This window comes from Heloderma suspectum, chromosome 1, assembly GCF_057233095.1.
Source record: "Heloderma suspectum isolate Gila_16-S chromosome 1, 16-S_ref, whole genome shotgun sequence".
Taxonomy (NCBI): Eukaryota; Metazoa; Chordata; class Lepidosauria; order Squamata; family Helodermatidae; genus Heloderma; species Heloderma suspectum.
Window position 1 is genome coordinate 258,339,771 of NC_139458.1, and position 21,730 is coordinate 258,361,500.

Consider the following 21,730-nt stretch of genomic DNA (forward strand, 5'->3'; position numbering starts at 1 on the left):
AAGGCTTTGTGCCTGATCAATAGGGTGGATGGTGATGTTATTGATTGATAAGGGCAGTGAATGAGGAGAGGCTGGGTCTTTAACATACTAAGCCTGAGGTGATGATGAAGCATTCAAGCAGATATATCAAGGCAGGTACTTGGAGATGTGGGGTCAGATGGAGGACGCATGTTCTGGGGTTGAGAGGTAGGGCTGGATGTTATCAGCATATAGGTGGTACTGAAAGCCATGCAGTGTGATGAGGTTACCCAAAGACAACATATATAGATAGAATAATAGTGAGCCAAGTATGGAGCCCTCGGGGACACCAACAGAGAGAGGGAAAGCAGAGGAAGGGCTTTCTGTTATGGAAATATTGAAACTGATTAGACAGGTAGAAAGAGAACCAGCTGAGGACAGAATCACAGTGATCCAGGGAATATAGAAAGTCAAGCATGGAAGAATTATCAAATTATTAAAAACAAGTTAAAATACAATTTCAAATGGAAGATAGTAAATGCACTAAAAAGATGTTAGCCTTTTATATTATTGTACAAACATTACACACCTTCTCAAGTACCAAAGTGTATCTTTTTGAAAAATCCTATCACCTTGATACAATTAGGAGCTCTTATGATACTATTCTATGATTCTATGATACACTATTTGTGGTATGCCAAAACTATGTTATGTGTCTATTGATAGAGAAACTTCTGGATTCTTGACTCCACCATCCTAACTTTGGGAGCACTTTCTAACAAAGATTCCCATTATATGTTTGCTTGCTGTCTCCTCTACCTACATCCTGTCACAACACTTAAAAGGATATGACTGGGATTTAAAAAAAAAAAATCAAACGAATACCTGCATACTTACTGGTGGAGGAAGAGTTTTGTATCGAACATAAAAAACAGCAGCAATTAATCCAATGTCCCTTAAAATGATCAGAGACGTAAGAGGAACTGCAAAAAAATGAAATTATATGTAAATATATCTACATATACATATGGAGACAATTTAAACTTATTACAAATCCACATGTGAAGCATCCAAAGACACATTAGCATATAAAGAGAAAACAAGAACCATTTGGCTTCTTCCATTTATTCTAAATTAATGGTATTCAGTTTGCTGCCCACATATTCACTACCACAAGCATAAACACACAGTATATTGGGGACATGTCCCCAAGTTATGATTGAAGTAAAAAACAGATTTGGGGTGGGGGGTACTCTGGTTATAAACAGTCAATAAATAAATCTCTAACAAGCTGTACATGACTGTGCAGCTCCCAATAAGTGATCGACTCATCCCATTTATCTGCTGTGTTTACAGCTGAATATGATCTGTTGAATATACTCCATTAACTCGTCCATTTCTGTAATATTCTAACATTTTAACAGCCATTTGTGAAGCGATGGAATCTGAGAGTGTTCATTTTTTCAACATCTTCCCCAAACAATGTTAGCCAAATTAATAAATTATCAATATTTTTGGATACTGGGAATATTAACCTGAATGTTATTAAAAAGCATTAATAAAGGATCTAATATTAAAATTAATTCCACCATTTGCAAAATTACATTTATAATTTACTGCCAACAGTTCTGAGCAGCTTGAGGGCTCCACTGCATGTGGAGGAGGTTTTCCTGATGGGCCCCACATTTACAACACTTGAATCATTGTAACTGCGTAGATCTTATGAACTTGTGCATGTGTCAAATGCCAAGGGAAAAGCAGTCTGTATCATATTTCCCTAACTGAGGCACTTAACAAAGACAATCTGGTGGAAATAAAAATATTTAATCTAGACCAGCGTTTTCTTGTTTTAATATTTATATTTGCACCGGATGCAAAGGGGAAGAGGTGGGGAGCTCGGATTCCTGGGTCCCAGGTTGGAGGGCTGTCTCTGACCTTAGATCCAGGAATCCAAAATAAGTAAACCCTGGGTTGAATCCAATGCTCTGTCGGTGGAACCAGGAGGGGGGACATTCCTCCCTCCCCAATACACACATTCAAAATCTGCTCTGGAGGGCTGGGAAACGCTCTGGAACAGATTTTCAGGTGGCCCCAGCACTGCAGCAAGGAGGACAGAGAGAGAACGCCTATTGCATTAGTGGATTTCTGCTAGAGTAATGTTGGATATAGCCCTCCTCCCGCCCCCTTCTGACTAGTAAAAGCCTCCACTTAAAAATTACCAGACCATCCACAATTATTAAAAGATCCAGCTGTTTAATCTTACACAAGGCAATGATTCAGTAAAATGAATTCAATGAAGAATATTTATAAACTATGTTTCCCTTTCAATATGAATTTTACTGGACTTAAGCAAAAGGTTAATTAGTCGGAGCCATGATCTCATTCTGTCCAGGTAATGAATTGTGAGAGCAAGTTGAAAAACTATTACCATTAGAAATATTACTTCTAACGTTTAACCGTGATTAGCTCTCCTTGAGCCATTTCAACAACAGTCATTTAAAATATACCTATTTTGCTTACCTGGAATAAGACTTGCATAGGTCAGGCTAATGTACAGGATACTGATAAGAATTTTATCAGCTAGAGGATCCAAGGCACTCCCCAAAGCAGATTTTTGGTTGGCCCAGTTTCGTGCAATAAAGCCATCCAACTGAAAAGTTAGAGATTGAGAAAAAGGCAATTGTTTTAATGCTATTATTAGCCTAAGATCCTTGTCCAGGATCCAAAGACTTTTAAATATGCCCAAGGACTTGAGCATATCCAGTGAGATTTTTGGCTTTCCCGCCGTGAACCATTGTGTTTGACAAACACAAGTCAAAGCCCCATAGAACTAGTTATACTACATTTAGGATCTGACCCTTAACAATGGACTGCCAGCCAGATTTTTAACAAAACATAGTATCGTATACATTTTTTATGTCACAAAGTTGCAGAGCAGTGTGAGCACATACCAAACTGGGAATTGAACCCATATTTGATTGTGTCCAACTAGTGTAAATGGCTGTTTTTACTGTATATACAATACATTCTTTATCATTCCCCCTAACAGCAAACTCAGGAGGTGAGTGCCTGTACAACTGGAGCCAAAATGGGGCCACTGAGAAGTAAGAGAGAGGTATTAGCATGATCAGGGAACCCAATCATGCAGAAGTACAAAAATATATGGGACTGAGCATGTTCAGTAGCCATGGAATGTTGACTGTCAGTTGGAAGAGACAAATGGAAAATTCTGGGGGTGGGAGAGTAGAATACTCCTTACAATTTATACAATAATAACCGACTACAGTGGGATATGCATATGTATATTAAGACAATCTCTATTAAAAGCACCCTTGAAAACAAATGTCCTTCACAAATGGTCTTAAAATGGGACGGAAATTATAAATATGTTCTCAAAACTTAAAAAGAAATTTTAGCATGGGTATAGAATCATAGAATAGTAGGGTTGGAAGGGGCCTATAAGACCATCGAGTCCAACCCCCTGCTCAGTGCAGGAATCTAGTAAGGCAGCCAATCTCCTTTATCAAACTGTACATCAAAGGAACGAGAAAACCTTTCTATACAACTTGAATCATTATTGCCTTAAAATAAAAACTATTAAAAATGTATAGAAAGATCTCATTTCTATTGTTGTTGTTCAGTCGTTCAGTTGTGTCCGACTCTTCGTGACCCCATGGACCATAGCACGCCAGGCCTTCCTGTCCTGCGCTCTCTCCCGGAGTGTGCTCAAGTTCATATTCATTGCAGTCTTCCGGCGTCATCTCTTTTAGCCTTGTGATACGTTCCATGGGGTTTTCTTGGCAAGAATACTGGAGTGGGTTGCCATTTCCTTCTCCCGTGGACCACATTTTGTCAGAACTCTCTGCCATGACTTGTCCGTCTTGGGTGGCCCTGCACGGCATAGCTTATGGCTTCACTGAGTTAAGCACAACAAGGCAGTGATCCATGAAGGGGCTCATTTCTATAAAGCCTTTCAAAACCATGTTACAAAAGACTTACCAGATCTGTTGCGCCAGCCAGAGCAAACACACCCAATGCAATATTAAAGTCTTCTTCAGCAATCAAGTAACCCAAAACTGGTGCCAGTCCAATCCTTACCATTGAAAGTAAATTAGGAATTGTCCAAGGGTTTTCATACTGGAAAAACAAAAAGAGCAGGAATTTAGGCTTATTCAAAATCAAGCAAACTATCTGTCTTCAATCTGCCCTGATATTATGGAACACAAGACATGACACCTCCAAGTTTTGGTGTGCATGTCTCCCTCCCTCCCTGTATTCTTATCTACAAAAAACCAATCACTTCTCATCTGAAACCTAGGTAAGGAAAGAACTGTGCTGCACTGAAATGTACCAACTAACAGTTACAAAATCTTATTTAAATGCAGAATGCTAATTTTATATTATTGAAATTTATAAACTCCTATTGTGGCTCCAATTTATACATTTTCTTTCTACCACTGTGGCAATCTTTAAATTAAGACTAACCTGGCCCTAGTAATCATCCAGAGAAGGCACAATACCATGGTAAAAAGAGGTCCAGTCAAAGGAGTAGCTGCAACGAGCTTGCTTCTTCGCTCCCTGCCAGAAAGAACCTCAGCTCCCACAGCTAGTTGCTCCCAGATTGCAGAAGCAAGGGGAAGGACACATTGCCCATTGTGACCAGACAAGGGTCAATAGATTACAATATAAAAACCAAACTGTTTGAAGCCTCCTTGGGGATCATTTATTCAAAGGCATGGCTTGAGTTTTCACACCAAGTAACAATGCTTAAAACTAAATGTTAAATGTTTAACTCGTCCGAAGTTCTCCCCAAACGAGCCAGCGTCATAAGCCATGGTTTGTTGTTGGCTTATGAATGGGGCTTGTTTGGGGAGAGACAAGCCAGAATCCCCAGGTTGGACATCATGATAAAGAAATTGCAGATGGAGGGGGCCTGTGGTTTGTTTGGCTGCTCCCGCTTGTAGGAGGAGCTAAGCAGGAATGATCAGGCATTTCCCAGAACTGAGGGCAGAATCCTCCCATAAGACTGAACACCTGTTTTATGTAAGGGACTGGTTGTTCAAAAGGCTTGATTCACAGATGCCCTTGTTTTCTTTCTGACTCAAAAGCTGAATGTGTGACTTGGCTCCAGTGAAAAACAGTGCGCTTGAGGAAAGACAACACTGCATGTTTTATGTATTGATCTGTGATAGTTCATTCACAAGTTCAAGCCACTACTTAAATGCTATAGATATCTAATGATGAATACGTGCAACCACAGCTGCTTGTAAAGGAACTCTGGGCAGAGCTTTACCTCATTATTTATGGTCAATGTGGATTTTAACCAATCACAATTAGTCTACTACTTCATCCAGTTGACCCTTTTCAGATCTTTATACAGTGGCATGGTAATGGACTTGGCTAACTCTTATAACTAACTGTTCACAGGAGTGACCTACGTTTATAATAACAGCTGTCCAAAATGGAGAAATACAGGAAATTGCAGAAGCTGCTTCCAAGACGAGAAAAACTGCAAAATGTATTTTTTATGGAAGTAGTTACTACAACCCTCTGTTACGTTCCCAAGTCAATCATCAATTTATACACTGAGAAACAAATACAAAGACTTCCAAAACGTAACAACTGCACTGGGGCCTCGGTCAGCTAAGGAGTAGTTTGAATTTGTTTTGCCTGCAGATTGCAGATTGAACATCTGACCTTCCCAGCAGCAGGTGTCAGTCCCTCCCAGGCTATCTGGCAGACCTACGTGGGAAGCTATTTCAAGCACAGATGGAATCAGGTTGTGGACCTCAAGATTGCAGACAGCAGTACAGCAATTTCCTGATGAAGGAATCCTGAGCCATAGTTTAAACATGCACACAAATGGGGGAGAGGAGGAATGTTGTTCTCCAAGGCAGAAATAATAGGCATTTTCACTCCCTCAACCACAATGGGATGATGCCTAAGAGAGTTAAGGCTAGTTTGGACTGAGGTGGTCAGCCTGTTTCTAGATTGTACCACTCTAAACTGCAGGCAAGGGCTCACATAACTGAATGTTTTCCCATACAAATCCCCCCCAACCTTCCTGTAAACAGACAAGTAGCACATCAAGGTAAAAAGAAGAGTAGAACCTTCCTCCAGTTTTCTATGTGGAGGGAATGAGTGTGTGTGTGTGTGTGTGTGTGTTTAATGGAGGAGCCTTGACTGCCATTTTCTTGTAGAAAAGCAGAGTATAAATCAAATACTTAGGAGGGGTCAGTGAAGTGGCCAAGTTCGCTGATGACACCAAATAATTTAGGGTGGTCAAAACAAAAAGGGACTGTGAGGAGCTCCAAAAGGATCTCTCCAAACTGGAAGAAAGGACATCTAAATGGCAAATGCAGTTCAGTGTAAGCAAGTGTAAAGTGATACACGTTGGGGCAAAAAAAAATCCAACTTCAAGTATAACCTGATGGGATCTGAACTACCGGTGACTGATCAAGAAATATCTTGGGGTTGTGGTACACAGCTCAATGAAAATGTCAGCCCAGTGTGCAGCTGCTGTAAAAAAGGCAAAGTCTATGTTAGGCATAATTAGAAAAGGAACTGAGAACAAAACTGTCAAGATCATACTGCTGTTATACAAATCTATGGTGCAACCACACTTGGAATACTATGTACAGTTCTGATCACCACACCTAAAAAAGGATATTGTAGGAGAACTAAAATGATCAAGGGGCTGGAGCATCTCCCCTATGAGGGAAGGCTACAACAGCTGGGATGGTTTATCTTGGAAAAAAGGAGGGTCAAGGGGACACATGATAGCGGTGTACAAAATTAAGCATGGTGCAGAGAATGTGGACAGAGAGACTTTTTTCTCCCTCTCTCAAAATACTAGAACCCGAGGTCATCCCATGAAGCTGATTGGTGGGAGATTCAGGACAGATCAAAGGAAGGACTTCTTCACACAGCACATAATCAACTATGGAATTCACTACCACAAGATGTCATGATGGCCACCAATTTAGATGGCTTTAAAAGGGAGTTACATAAATTCCTGGAGGAAAAGGCTATCAGTGGCTACTAGGCTTGATGGCTATGTGCTACCTCCAGGACCAGAGGCAGTGAGCCTATGGCCACCAGTTGCTGGGGAACATGGGAGGGCGGGCGGGCGCTGTTGCGCTCATGCCCTGCTTGTGGGTTCCTGGTCGGCAGCTGGTTGGCCACTGTGTGAAGAGAATGGTGGCCTAGACGGGCCGTGGTCTGATCCAGCAGGGCTATTCTTATATAAATAAACCAACCATACCAGCCCCCACCTGATGCCTGCAGTTCTCAGATTGGCCACCTCAGCCCGGGAAGAAGGGGGAAGGGCCGCCTGCCACTGCCGCCCCTACCAGTTCAGCGTATCCGTGGTGGTCCGCTCCTCCAGGGCTGCGCTCCGAGGAGCCTGCGGGCCGCCGAGGCGCGCCCTCGTAGCCGGTGCGCGAGCGGCGCGGCTGCCCCGGCCCGCGGCAGGAGCCAGCGAGAGCGGGACCCCAAGCTGAGGCGAGCAGCTGCTCGGAGCTGGGCAGGCGCACGCGCGGTAGCTGACGAGGCTCCACGCGAGGCGAGGAGGATGGGGCCGCCGCGAGGCCGCTCGACGAAGAGGCCGCGAGCGCCGCTCGAGGGTCGCCGCAGCGCGCGCCGCCGCCCAGCCTTGCGGCGGCGGCCGCTACGGTGGCTCTAACGGATCGTCCCGGGCTTACGCTCCTCACGAGCCCCCACCCACAGGCGCTGCCTTTGACCAACCAAGCCGCGGTCAACATGGCTTGGCGGCAGCGGGGGTGGGGAGACCGCTTTGCCCGCTAAGAGGACTCCGAGGGGGCGGGGCAGCGGCAACTTGCCCCTCCTCCCCTGATCGCCCCGCCGCTGGCCGCCGCCTCGCTTCCTTCATTCCACTTAGCCTGAGCGCTCTTTCTGCCTCATAGCAAAGCCTTACATAGCGTTTACGACATCTCCACTATGCTTTACGATGAAGCTGAATCTTCTTATTAAAGGAGCTGGCAACCCATTTGTCGCCCTGAGGACGTAGGTTAAGCGGAGTCCTTCTCTTCCCTGCCCCCGCAATGTAGGTGTAACAGTCGGCCAGCAACAGACCAGACAGAATCGTGCTTTGCAGTATACAGCCTCCACAAAATACCCTTAGCTCATGCCTTAAGCTCCTGGTCACTTCTGTATGGTTTTTAAGCTAAATAACCTAGGGTGCAATCCCACGCACATTTACACAGAGCTGTGAGCCTTTTTTTTCTGTCAACGTGCATAGGATTGCACCTTTATTGAAACTGTCTATTATATTTATCAACACGCAACTAAATGTAATAAAAGCAGCAAAGAGTCTTGTGGCACCTTAAAGACTAACCAATTTATTTTGGCATAAGCTTTTAATTTTTAAATATTTTTTTATTTTATAGGAAGCTTATGCCCCCCAAAATTGGTTGGGACTTGGTAAAAGCCAGAACGGGCCCTTTATATTTAAAAAAAAAAAAAAGCATGCCAAAATAGTGGCATGTGATAGAAACACTTGAGAACAATGCTTTAGGACTAAAACCCTTGCAATATTGTTAACCCCATAATACCCAGAACACATCCACAACAGAATGGCCTGGAACGGACACTTACGATTGAGCGAAATCAAACTCATAATTCCATGGCAGAGATGCAATAAGCCACAAAACATACACAGAAACCATGTTGCAGTACCCGTTCTGGGCAACAATCTGTGTTGAAGAAAAGTCAAATCAACCAAACTCACCAGTCAAACCAGACTAGATGGGACAGATATAAACAGCTCCCAAACCTCCATGGAAATCACGTTTCAATATCCGTTCCGCGCCATAGTCCTTATTCCGGAAAACCTGCTGGAACGGCAACTTCCAAGTGAGCCAAATCAACCAAACACCAGTCACACATTACTAGATGGGACAGATATAATAAGCTCCAAAACCTCCAGGGAAACCACGTGTCAGTAGCCATACCGGGCTATAGTCTGTATTGTGCAAAACAGTTCGGAACAGCAACTTCCAAATTGGCAAAATGAACCTCAGACTGTTGTGGGGAAATAGCTCCAAATGCCAATTTCTGAGTGAGTGAAATTAACCAAATACACCACTGTCATTTTACTAGATGGAACTGATGCAGTTAATCATGAAACTTCTACAGAATCCAGAGGGAAGATCTGCAAAGACCATTTCCAACAGAAGCCCATAGGTGTGGCGTGGTTTAATGCTTAAAATATCAGACTAGGAAGGGGGAGTCCCACTCACTTCTAAAGCTTACAATGACCTTTGGCCATTCACACCTCTCAGCCTAACCGGCCACACGGGGATGTTGCAAGGATAAAATTGGGGGAGACCATTACATTTCACCATGAGCTTTTTGAAGGTACATGGGATATAAATGTAGCAATTAAACAAATATGTTGCCAGAGGCGTGAGATAAAGACTGGGTTTGGACATCATGATAAGCCACGATGGGTTAAAGAAGCCATAATGTCTTACTTAACCCATTGTGGGTTGTGTTGTCTGTTGGGAATTTTTTAACCCATGATGGCTTATTTGGCCAAAATAACTCACTCTGCTAACTCACCATCTGCATTAGGGGTTATTTAACCCATCATGGATTATCATGTCGTCTGGTGGTCACCATGGATTATTTTGGTCACCTACAGAGTTGTGTGGTAACAGCATTTGAGATCACTGCTGTTCTGCTCCTTGTCGGCATCCTCTATTTGTTGCACCTGGGATTTTCCCTCATCTGGGGTAACTGCACAGAGTTTTGATGGTGCATCAACCAACTAGGAGAGGCTGTGCATGAAGTTTGGTCCTGATCCTGCAAACTTCCAAGTTCGCATCACCCTTTTTGGTGCACACCAGGATTTCGCTCCTTGTAGCCCCGCTGCAATGTAATGAATGGGTACTGAGTTTCTGTGGTATCTCTTACAAGCAAATGAACAAGACACATATTATAATCCTACATGAGAATAAAGCAGCCTAGCCTAGTCCAAAATTATGCACTAATCAAATTAAATTTGTCCACTATTAAACCAACCAATGTTGTATTTGCCTAATTTACCACTGAAATTCATTGCAGCATGTCACCTTAATCTTTCTGTTTGTGTAGGTCGGATAGTGGAAAGTTAAATTGTTTGGGAATGTGAATGGTGGCACAGAATGGGTATTGAAATGTGGCTTCCATGGATGTTATGAAGCTTATTACAACTGTCCCATCTAGTCTGCTGTGACTGGTGAGTTTGGTTGATTTAGCTCATTCGGAAGTTGCCGTTCCAGGCCATTTTTCTTCATTATGGACTATTGCCCGGAATGGGTATCAGAATATGGTTTCTGTGGACATTTTGTGGCTTACTGCATCCCTACCATGGAATTATGCATGACTGGTGAGTTTGGTTGATTTTGTTCATTTATAAGTGTCCGTTCCAGGCCATTCTGTTCTGGATGTGTTCTGGGCTTCAAGGGGTTAATAATAAAATATTGCAAGGGTTTTAGTCCTAAAATATTGTCCTCAAGTGTTTCTAACACATGCCACTATTTTTGGCATGCTTTTTTAATGTAAAGGGGCTGTTCCAGCCTGTTCCAGCTTTTACACAGTCCCAAATTGGTTAGTCTTTAAGGTGGCAAGAGACCGCTGTTTTTGCTGTGAGTCTGTGACAGACTTTTGGGGCTATCCCTCTGGAATTTATTGCATACAATTAAACCACCACATGAATGTACACTAAGCTGGGAAGAGGGTGTATATAAACAAAACAATCAATCAGCATTACAAGTAATAGAGAGTATTGGGGGCTTTATCCAACGTTACCAAGTATATACTGACAGCCCCTAACCAATCCAAGATATGTCTGTAGATTGGTACTAGGGTAAACCACAACTACCACAAACTAGCTGCAGGAAATCATTATCCCACATGCAGACCCTCTTCCTCAGCCTTTTTCAGCAACAGCTTGGAGAAGGGCACAATGTGTCTTATGGGCATTGTTACATTTGCCTAGCTGGGTAATGTGCTTCTCTGCAGCATGAGGCACAGCTGATATAGTTCTCTGCTGCATATAAATACAATGGGAAAACAAGGAGATTATAAAAACATAGTATTAGTGCCCAGCTTGGGAAATTCTTCTAGGACTCCCAACCCCCCTAACGTAGACTAGATTTTAAGAGATCCTAGTCTTCAAAACATAACCCTGAAACTGGTTGTCAGTTAAGGATTAATTCTGCACAATATGATACTATTTCAAAATCACAATTTCCTCAGGTGAAGCCTCTTTTTACTGTGATAAATATTATATAATTAGTGTGCATGAGCAATTCATTTGAGCAATTCAACTGAGCAATTCATTTTAACAGGTGGGGAAAATGCAACTTCATGTGCAAGTCAGGTAAGATGGTTCTGGAAAAAGAAAGAGATCAAAATATTAATATTCTGTGTTCAATCCCATCTCAATAACTCTGTATCTAGGAAGCAAATTACCAGTGCCATTGGCAACTGCTGAAGTAATTAAGGATGCCTCAAAGTAGGAAGAAAAGCATGCACTTACACAAAGCTAGCCATAAACAAGTTGCCTTTTTTAAGCTTATGTATGCCACATTCAGAAAACATTAAAACTTAATCTGCAGTTCAGTTACATCCTGCAAATGCAGACAAATTACTTTAAAAGATACTTGCAAATTACCAGTGAAATCTCTCACTACCGAGCATGTTGCATGAGTTTTAGTATTGCTACTGCTTTGTCCCATGTGGGAGATGTGCAGGTGGTAGAAAATAGTTCACACCAGTACAGGCCACACAGACAGTTTTAGGCACTCAAGTCATTTAATGATTAAAATGTTCTCATATCTATGCTGAAAGTAAATTGAGCTTGTGACCTGCAAATGGTACAAGTTGTTTCTCTACCCCTCCACCTGAGGCAGATGATGCCACAAACTACTTTTGGGGGCGGGGGGAGGAAAGGGTAATATATGCACCACATGAATTTGCCCTTCCCCAAGCTGCTGCACAGGCCATATGACATATATATTCTCTTGGCACAATACAATATAGATTATATGCCAAAGCATGCACACACCTATACACACAGAATATGCACTTTGTACACATAATTGGAATTTAATACATTGGCTTGACATGACTATCAATCAGCACATTTAATAACATTTGACAGTTGCTATTGCCTGTTTTAAATAATAACCCAACACTGTACAATGTTTATGGCATTAAGTTAGCATTGCAGTTTTACTCATTCAAGAAATGACGTTTCAGTTTAAAATGTTAACATTACAATATATCACTATGAAAATCTGTAAGAGTATAAACAAATTTGTTTGTTACATTTAAACACTATCTCAACAGGAATAATTTGGAACATTAAATTATGACATACAACTTCATTACAATTAGTAACATTAAGGAGCTCCCAACTAGTGCCTGAATTTTCATAGCTGACTTGTTAATAGGCAAAGAATTCAGATTAGAATCATAAATAAGTTTCAGACTTCCACATTTCCTTCTTCCCTTTCACACATGGCATAGCTTTCCTGTCATAATTTACTGCAATGTCTAAATCAGCAAGCTGCAATTAGAACTAAAGAGGGAATGGAGAACGAATCTATGAAAGAGAAAGCTCAAGTGCACGCTTGTTTCTGCTTGTCTAAACAGAGCTGTGTGTTTCCTGCACTTTACACCACAAAGTCTACCAAAAATCTTAAATTATCGCAGTTGCAATTAACATTGTGGATTGTCCCTTGATAGGAAACATATTAACATAGTTTCTTGCAGCAGCTTTTGGAGATGAAATTAACTATGCATCAGTTTCTCTTGGCACTTAGAGCACCTCCAAATGGCAGTCAAAATAATTTTCCCCATCATGACAATACTTTATTTGAGTAGTCTCTGCACTTATTATGTGCAATTATGCTTCTTGGAATATACCGATGTACCTGAAGGTACTGATTTTTTAAAAGGGCCTTGCATCTTAGCCTTGGTTAGCTATGAGATATAATAAGCCTTAACACAGTACCATGTTGTGTTCCACTGGACATGTTTCAGCAAATCAATTACTTCAATGTTTTCTTCAATTGCCAAGTTCCTTCACATAGTCTGAAGCTGATATAATCTTGGACCTTTTTTCAAGAAATAACCCTGATCGTTTAAAGATCCAACAAAGTTTTCAAAATCAGCTACCTGGAAGAATAAAACAGTAGGTATCTTATCTAAACAGAGAAAGTACCTTAAATTAAATGTATTTAAAAAGCCTCCTTCCTTCCAAAAAGTTAAAAAAATTTAAACCCTTTAAATATTTTTCAACAAAAAGGGACTTTCAAAAGCAATTTGTGATATGGCACAGGTGTCTGATATGTGAAGGAGGAAAATAATCAACATTTCACAGGGGGGGGTGTAACATAAGCCCTTCACCTCACATGGAGTAGCTCTTTGTATCCTTGCCACTGAAATCTGCGAAACATGTTTCACAAGGTGCCAGGCATGTATTGATGTGTGCTGTCAAAGCTGCATAAAGTGTAACATCAAGTCCTGTGTTCTAGGCCTACTTAATTAATTCATTTTTAAAAATATTGATATGCAAAGATTTTCTTCATAAAATAAAAAAATATATAATTGAAAAAATTCTCCAACAGTCCAACTGCCCCCCCTGGCTAGTTTCCTGCTTTGGTATATTTAAATAATTCTTTATGTTGCCCTTGATGTTCTTAGCAATATACTCCTTAAAATACTTTTTTGCATCTTTTACTGTCTGCTTGCATTTCCTTTGGGCAAATTTGTGTTCCTTTTTGTTTTCCTCATTTGGGCAAAACTTCCATTTTCTGAAGGAAGCCTTCTTTACGCTAATAGCTTCTTTGACACTGCTTGTTAACTTTGCTGATAACCTCTTCGACTTAGTGCCACCTTTCCTGACATGTGATATACATTACAGGTGAGCTTCTATTATTATGGTTTTGAGTAACTTCCAAGCATTCTGAAGGGATTTAACCCTCTTGATTCCTCCTTTCAACTTCCTTTTATGAATTCCCTCATTTTAGAGGTTTCCTCTTTTGAAGTCAAATGTGACTGTGCTGAACTTCCTTGTTAATTTTCCACTTAAATATAAGTTAAATGTGATTGGGTTCCTCTGATCAACGCAAGTGGAGATGCTGGAATCATAACTTTATTCTTTTCAACTAGTAATTCCAATAGCTAATTTCATTCTTCCCAAATACACATTTTTACTGTGACTTACTTTTATGTTTACTTCCTTTGCAATCTGCCGAAGCTGTTGAAACTCAAAGAGATTGTTGTATGTTCTTTCTGCAATACCATGGAGGGCAGAAACAAATCTCTTTGCTTGTGACCTGTTGCTCATTCCAGATCCATGCTGAGAACGTTCAAAATCCAACTTCCCAAATTCATCAGAATAAGTTCCTAACATGCTTGAGGAAGAAAACACCAAAACATACATGATCAACAAGTAATTGAGACAAAGTGTAAATTAGATGGTGAACAGCATTTGGAACAGTTAATTCTTCCTGTCCTTAACCATAAGTGTGTGAAACATTCATAAAAAAGCTTACACAGTTTACAGTTCTATTGACTAGGTTCAGCATAACCTAGCATGCTGTTCAACTATTGGTTCTATCAATATTTTCTTCAGCCTCCATAATGTATTCTAAAACTTAAAAGACTAGGACTCCTAAGTGCAATCAATGAGCATTACCTTTTCAATACAGATGTTCATTGGGCATTCATCAGTGGGTTGAATGCAGAATGTACTGGGTGTTGGGGTTTGTTTGTTTTTTAGAGTATATAGACTTTTTTGTACTTTGACTTGTTTTACAGACAAATTTTTCCCTTGAGAAAGAAATGTTTTTGAAACACATCAGGGACAATACCAATGTGTGCAGCTGTATTTTTGTTCTTTTAGGGCACAATCCTATTGAGATAGATGTCAGCCTCCGAAGAGACTGAAACCTATCCAATGCTGGTCAGGTGGAGCACAGAGGGGTTCCTCTACTCCCCACTCCGCCAACTCTCCATTCTTGGCTTGACACAGAATTTCATGCATCTAGCTGGGGCTTCAGAAAGGGGGTGGGAATGGGCCTGGAGACCCCATAGGAAGCAACATAACGGAGCTTCCGTGGTCCCCTCCCCCAGGAATGCCCCCTTTTCACCCTCTCCGCACTCTGTTTTACAAACATGGAGAGGCAGCCGCCACAGTTCTCCCAGCACAGGCTATGAGGCAGAGGGGGCAGGGAGTGCAGTTTCCTGGCTCCGAGCTCGGAGCACTGTCTACAAGCTCGGACCCAATAAATCAAAAAAATCCTATGGCCCTCTAGACAGTGTCTAGTGGCCACTGTATTGCTCTCCCCAAGGGTTAACCACCCCCTGGCTACTTCTTTGTTCTAAATTCCCCCTCCTGAAGCTGCTATGCTTAAAAAAAAAAAAACTAAACAGCACTGTAGCACCATTGCACACATTAGCACGTCATGTGTAGTTAGACACTATGTGGCTAGAACAAAAGTTCACGGCTTGCTTCTTAGGATGGGGAGGAATGTTATAAATTGCTCCTTAGTATTTGCCAATCTATAGGGCAATAATATTGAGCACATAATGACCTTTTGGGGATCATCACACTTTGCCCTTAATGTCTACCAGCTAATAATTGGCTTGTCTGCATGAAAAATACAAAGCTTAACTATTGACATTAATCCAGTGGCTCCAATGTGCACACAGACCACCAAGTGGATAAGGGGTGTTCATTCATTGTAGTGTAGGAGACAGCTCCACATACCCAATGGAAATGTGCACAGAACAGTGAAGCAAATGAAAACAGCTGCTGCTTTTGGAGAGCTCCAGGTGCTCACTGGAACCCTATAGAAGTTTGGTTTGTTGCAATTGTGCTTTATCCAGTGTATTTTACCTGTATTTCATTATTTCTATGACATCCTCAGCATCTTCTTTGGTGGCTTTTTCTCTTAATTCTAATCTTGACCGTGCCTAAAAAGCATAATTAAAATTAAACTAATATGTTGGCTCTTCCCTTGTCTAGTAAGACCAGAAAGCCTATGTGAAAAGAGTCTGCACTTGGGTATGAAGAAAAAAGACAAATATATCCTCATTCTTCAATTTAAAAATTGGGCTATTTCAGCAACGTTACTGAATTTTGTGAAATATTGATTGATTGATTGATTGATTGAAAAGGACTGTCAGCGAAGGTAGGTGAATTACATTCAGAAAATGATCATTACTGGATCCCTGTTAAATAAACTTAAGACCCAAATGTTATTTTACTAATTTCTTGGAAGGTGGCTGGAGAATATATGGGAGAAGCCATGTCTCGGGAGCAGAAATATTTTGCACACACAAGCCTTCAGGATTAATCCCTGGCATCTCTAGTTAAAATGATGGGTGGCCAGCCTGGGAAAGATCTCTCGGCCCTCTGAGACCTTAGAGGGCACTGTTAATCCGAGTACATAACACTGGGCTAGATGGACAAATATTCTGACTCAGCATAAAGCAACTTCATATATTTTGAAATTGAGATCCAACACAAAATAATTTTGAAGGTATGGGTAGAATCTCAAAGGATCTTGATAAATCAGTAGATGAAAATCAAAAGAATATTACAACATTGCAAGGGTAAGTGCTCACCTCCTATAATGCTATGGATTGAGGACCTTACAATGCTTTCAATGGGTAGCGTATAGATGCCTCCCTCGAATGGATACTTGTTTGGATATCTGGTCTGCTTTTGTTGAAGCTTATGTATAATTACTAGAAATATATATATATATATATATATCCATTTCATATGTATTCATTGATATGGATATATACAATCTATGCATATAATTTCAATCTCATATATGTATGTATGTATGTATGTTGAAATTTCACAATAAAAAAGAAATTATAAAATGTTGTTCCCTGGAATAATAAAATTAGCATAGCAAAGGGGCGACAAGGTAGCATCAGTGTAAAATATTAGGGTGAGGCGGAGAAGAGTACAGTTAATAGTAAAGTAAATTTGAATCAGCAGCATAATACTGTTGCAAGAGGGATTAATCTCAGTTGCACCATCATATTTAAGATATGAGAATTATAGTACTCTACTCATCACTGGTGATATCCAGAATAGCGTCCAGTTTGGGGCATCCAATTTTAAGTAATAGCTCTATTTAGAGGCCAATGACAGGATGAACATGACAAAACCATGCAACCGTATAAGGAACGGGTCAAGGAATTGAAGGCTATAAATATGGCTGAGGCCTGTTTGTTACCTTTTAACACGCTCTACAGTAATTTTTTATTTACACAAAAAGATGGTAGTAGCATAAACTATGGTGAGGGTTTTTTCTTGCTTCCCTGGATTCACAAGAAATCTGGCAATTCAGATCTGATCCCACCAGGCTGATGGCATCATTGTGTATTAATTAAAATAAATCAGTTCTTTATCATGGAAGTACAAATAAGAGAATCTTTGTGCCCCCACTTTAAAATCCACTAATTTCTCAGCAGTCTGTCACCTGTCCAAATCTGCCTATTGTAAAACCCCTAGTAACAAGAAAGATGAAATTAAAGGATACCTCAGTAAGACGTATCAATGACTCTAGCTGTCGTGTGGTGATAGGTGTACTATCAGCTCTTTGGCCGTGTTGTCGGAGCTCAAGATAGAATTCCTGGAGGACCTGAGCAGCTTCTGGAGATATTCTTGGGTGCACGTACTGCCGAGCATAGCCAACATACTTCCTTAACAGTTGGTGTGGAATTGGGTCAAAGATTTCTCCTGGAATGACCTAACAATTAAAAATATGGTTCAGGTACTGCAAGGTTCCACTTCAACTGGAACAGCATTAGATATGAAGCACAGTAGTTTTCATGGGTAGAGCATTAGACCCCGAAGTCCCAGCTTGAACACTCAGCTCAATCATAGGTATTTCTGCAAGTCATTCTACTGTAGATCTTGATTGTTACATCTATTCTCACAACACTTTGAACACAGCAGCGCTACATAATAAATTAAACTCAGTGGGCAGAATCCAGCTTCCCACCCCATGTGCAAGTGGAAAGCACTTCTGTACAGGTGAGGAAGGGGAATATTTCCTTCCATTGGTGGCTCCTTGCACTTCATTGAGTAACACTCCAGAGGCTGTTGCTGAAAAGGGGAAGCAGAAAAACACAGATGCACAAGCAAACCACCACTCATGGTGCCTTGGGTCCTAGTTATTATACATAAACATTGCATTTCAGGACAATTTATCAGCTACTTTTAAATTTTAACAAAAACTAATTCAGAACCGGGGGGAAGTCTCCAATGGAGACTGCCCTGCATGATTCCCTTCCTCAAGGAGCGCCCTCTGCTTGGGGAACAGAGATTTAGCACTTCCAGGGACAACCCAAAACAAGCAGAAACGCCCATTCCAGAAACTAGCATTTCTGCTTGTTTGGGGGCTTGGCCCCAGAAGTCCTAATCTCCGTTGCACAAGCAGTGGGTGCAGATTGCAGAAGGGAATTGGCAGGGCTGACTGCCCACAGAACAAAAGTGGCGGAGGGCCCCACTCGCAGATGGGCAGCATTGGATACTGCCCCAGATGTGAAAACCCCATTTGGATATGGTGTCTACAAAGAATTCCTAGATGTTTAGAAAAAGCAGTGAAGAGAAATGAAACAAAGAGTGAGCTCCTAACGTTGAACAAACAGTTACTGAAGAAACAGCTGTTCAAAGACACAGGAGAAACATAAACATAAATAATATGGTCTCCTCAAAAACATAGGAGTGTTTGCCAGCTAGCCAAAAGAGCAGCACCAGGGTATGAACTTTGGTTTTGCAAAAAGCTTACAGTTTGTCATTTCAAACAGACAGGATTTTGTCACCTTGCAGAGCCCCATGGGTATCAGTGAGATTATAGGAAGGGTTCACTGTGTGGAGTCTGTAACTGGGGCAGAGGCATACAGAAGAGATACAGCCAAGAATACTAGAGGTCTACATGGCTGTAAAGTGCAGGATCTCGTTTTCAAATCCTAATGCTTTAAAGAAAATTATTTCTCTTCTCATGAAGCTGAAGGGAGATATCTACTAAGAAGCCTGAAGTTATCCGGTTGCTTCCACACCATGGGTATTACATTAGATGTGTAACTAGAATAAAAGTGCACAGATGATTAAAAAATGTGCTAATTTATCTTTATACTTTTCAAGTCATGTCACAGAATTGTAGTTTACTAGTCACGGAAATCCAATAATTAAAACAGAATTTGGGATTCTTACCCACCTTAGTGTAAGCCACCTCAACACTGACTGGCCATCATGCTAAGGGCTACAAGGACGGCAAAAACAAGAGAGAATGAACTCGGTTCCCAGTCAATGCTATGGTGTTGTAATACACTTTAGATTGTACCCTGTGATACAGATAAAAAAAGGTGCCACATCCCTCCAGTATTTCTCCCAGACAACCCTAAAATATTGCAGGTGTCCTAAATAAACCAACAGTTGAACCATCAACAAGACAGATGCCAACATTTATATAACGTATTCTGTTTGTACTAAGCATGGTTTCCCTTGTGGCAAAGCTTGGATTTTCCACTTGCAACAAAGAATAGTCAGAAGGGAATTTAGGGCAGGTGAAGCTTGGCAGAAGTAGATCACACTATCCACAAGGTTAGCAGTTGGATGGTTAAAAAAAATGTAGTGAGAAGCGGGGAAAGAAAGAGGAGGTGGGGCAGAAATGACAACTGAGAAAGGTACAAAATTGGAGGCAATGGGAAATAAAGGAGAGGTTTATGGTGCCAAGAGGGTTCGCTGAAGCCTAGAAGCATCACTAGTAGGTAAAGTTTAACAAAAAAGCATAAGGGATTTTTGATTCCCTGCATTTCTATACCAGCCACACTAGGGGGACTGGTAGGACCTGCAGAATCTAAGATAATAGCTATGCCCCCTCTCTTCTAGCCTTCCATGTGGAAGGCAGGAGAAAATATTGCTAAAGCTTATCATCTCTAAGCAGTCTTTAATCATTCCATGGGGATATGAGATGGTTATGAGACAGTATAAAAAAAACCCTGAAGAGAATATGTTACCTTTAATCTTTCAGACAATGGTTTGTTTGAAACAGCTTCAAGGACTGATAAATTTGAATTCTGAGAGTTCCCACGAGTCACAACAGCACTGCTGCATCCAGTCTGTTTTCCACCTCTCATTGCCATCACGTGTTCAGAAAGCAAGTGGTCGTGATCTTCGTTTGGTATATCCAGCAGTATGAATACCAAATCAAATCGGGACAATAAAGCACTTCCCATTCTGTATGAGAAAAAAGAGCAAATATAATATCTGTGTGTCTAGGAGTGGGAACAGCGTGTGTGTGTGGGTATGTGTGTGTAGTATATCTGAAAGCACAGTTGGTATGAAGAATTAAAATATGTGGGGTCTCTCCAAATAAAGCTATTATATATAGATTTAAATCAATTTAACATTTGAGAATCTTTCATGAAAAATTACACCAAATCCACAAAAATTAATTCATGAAAAATGCCCCACTTTCTTGTTTCTGTTGCAAGCTATTGGACAAACATTTTAGAAGTACTTACTTTAAATTCTCAGATACCGTTTTGGCTTTGTTATAGTGTCCTCCAACTGGATTTGCTGCAGCTACAATTGATGTCCTCGCTGGCAAACTACAAACAATACCAGCCTTAGCAAGACTGATACTTTGCTGTTCCATAGCTTCCAGCAGGGCTTGGTGCTGGTTCCCCATCTTATCAAATTCATCTATTCCACAAATACCTAAAAACAAATTTACAGAAATGAACGAAAAATGGCAGAGACATCTCTCTAGAACTCTTGCAATTGCCAAGTGAAAGGCATCAGAGGGAAAGGATTCTTTTAAAATATGCCGAGAGCTGTTCTTCAAATTAGTACTTCCTGCTCCCAACTCTTTCAACTACACAATTTCATTTTTTTATGGTGGCTTCTCAAAAATTTTCAAACCACCCGTCAGTTCTAACCATTTTTAGATACCCAATGTGAGACTTCTCTAGAAAAACCTGTATCATTTAACATGGCCAAGGAGATCCACATGCACAACAGTGGGCTGCCCAAGTACTGTCATGCAGGTCAACATGGCCAACAGATGATCAGTGCTGATAGCTTCGACAGTGGTGATCATCTGCCTGAAAAGGAGATTCAGTCCCTATCCCAAATAGGAAACTGGTGCGATCAAAGATTACAAGTGCCAACCATCTGCCCAGAATTTACCTATGATGTTCCCAGTCCAGGAGCATGCACCTTTAGCCCCCTTTTGAACTACAGAAAGGGTTACTCATATTGAAGTTTGTTTCAACACACATATCCCCATTTCTTATTCAGGGCAACTACATATTCTGAAACTATTTATCAAAACTGCACATGAGCAAGCCAAGGCACTCACATCTGTTCAAAGATAAGTCATAGAGTAAGCCTATGTAGGTCTACTGAGAAGTAAGTCCCACTGAGTTCAATGGGATTTACTCCTAGGTAAGTATGCATAGGATTGCAGCATCAGTCAGAAAGAAGTACAAGTGGAACCTGCAACAAAATGTTGCAGTGTATTCCTACCCCCAACAGGAGTGCTCCTGTTCAGGCCACGGGGGGGGGGGGGGGAGGCAGAGAGGAAAAAGGACATTTTTTTCTTTCCCACACTGGCTGAGGTCTTCCCTTGCTGTGCTATAAAGTGCTAGCAGGTTTTGAGCATTTTACTGCTATATAGCAGGGGTTGGGAACCTGGAGTTCCAACATCTGAAGGACTAC

The 21,730-nt window shown here is 41.1% G+C and overlaps 1 protein-coding gene across 6 annotated transcripts in view; it reads right to left on the reverse strand.

Annotated features, from left to right (window-relative positions):
- The window catches only part of MCM8 (minichromosome maintenance 8 homologous recombination repair factor), a 47,409-nt gene that overhangs the window by 5,928 nt on the left and 19,751 nt on the right, over positions 1 to 21,730 (reverse strand). For 2 of the 6 annotated variants that reach the window (XR_014786430.1, XR_014786434.1), the window contains 7 exons: positions 20,533 to 20,728; positions 20,026 to 20,245; positions 17,541 to 17,750; positions 15,875 to 15,951; positions 14,198 to 14,387; positions 12,983 to 13,146; positions 11,268 to 11,355 (listed from right to left, as the gene is read on the reverse strand). Coding sequence is in view for 3 of the 6 variants with exons in the window: in XM_084825264.1 (XP_084681390.1) it covers positions 856 to 941; positions 2,479 to 2,608; positions 3,958 to 4,095; positions 14,198 to 14,387; positions 15,875 to 15,951; positions 17,541 to 17,750; positions 20,026 to 20,245; positions 20,533 to 20,728 (1,247 nt within the window). In the remaining 3 variants the exon portion in view is untranslated. Of the gene's footprint in view, positions 1 to 855; positions 942 to 2,478; positions 2,609 to 3,957; positions 4,096 to 7,310; positions 7,760 to 11,267; positions 11,356 to 12,974; positions 13,147 to 14,197; positions 14,388 to 15,874; positions 15,952 to 17,540; positions 17,751 to 20,025; positions 20,246 to 20,532; positions 20,729 to 21,730 lie in introns of those variants that run through there. The other 4 variants (XM_084825264.1, XR_014786433.1, XM_084825241.1 and 1 more) reach the window with 4 other exon arrangements.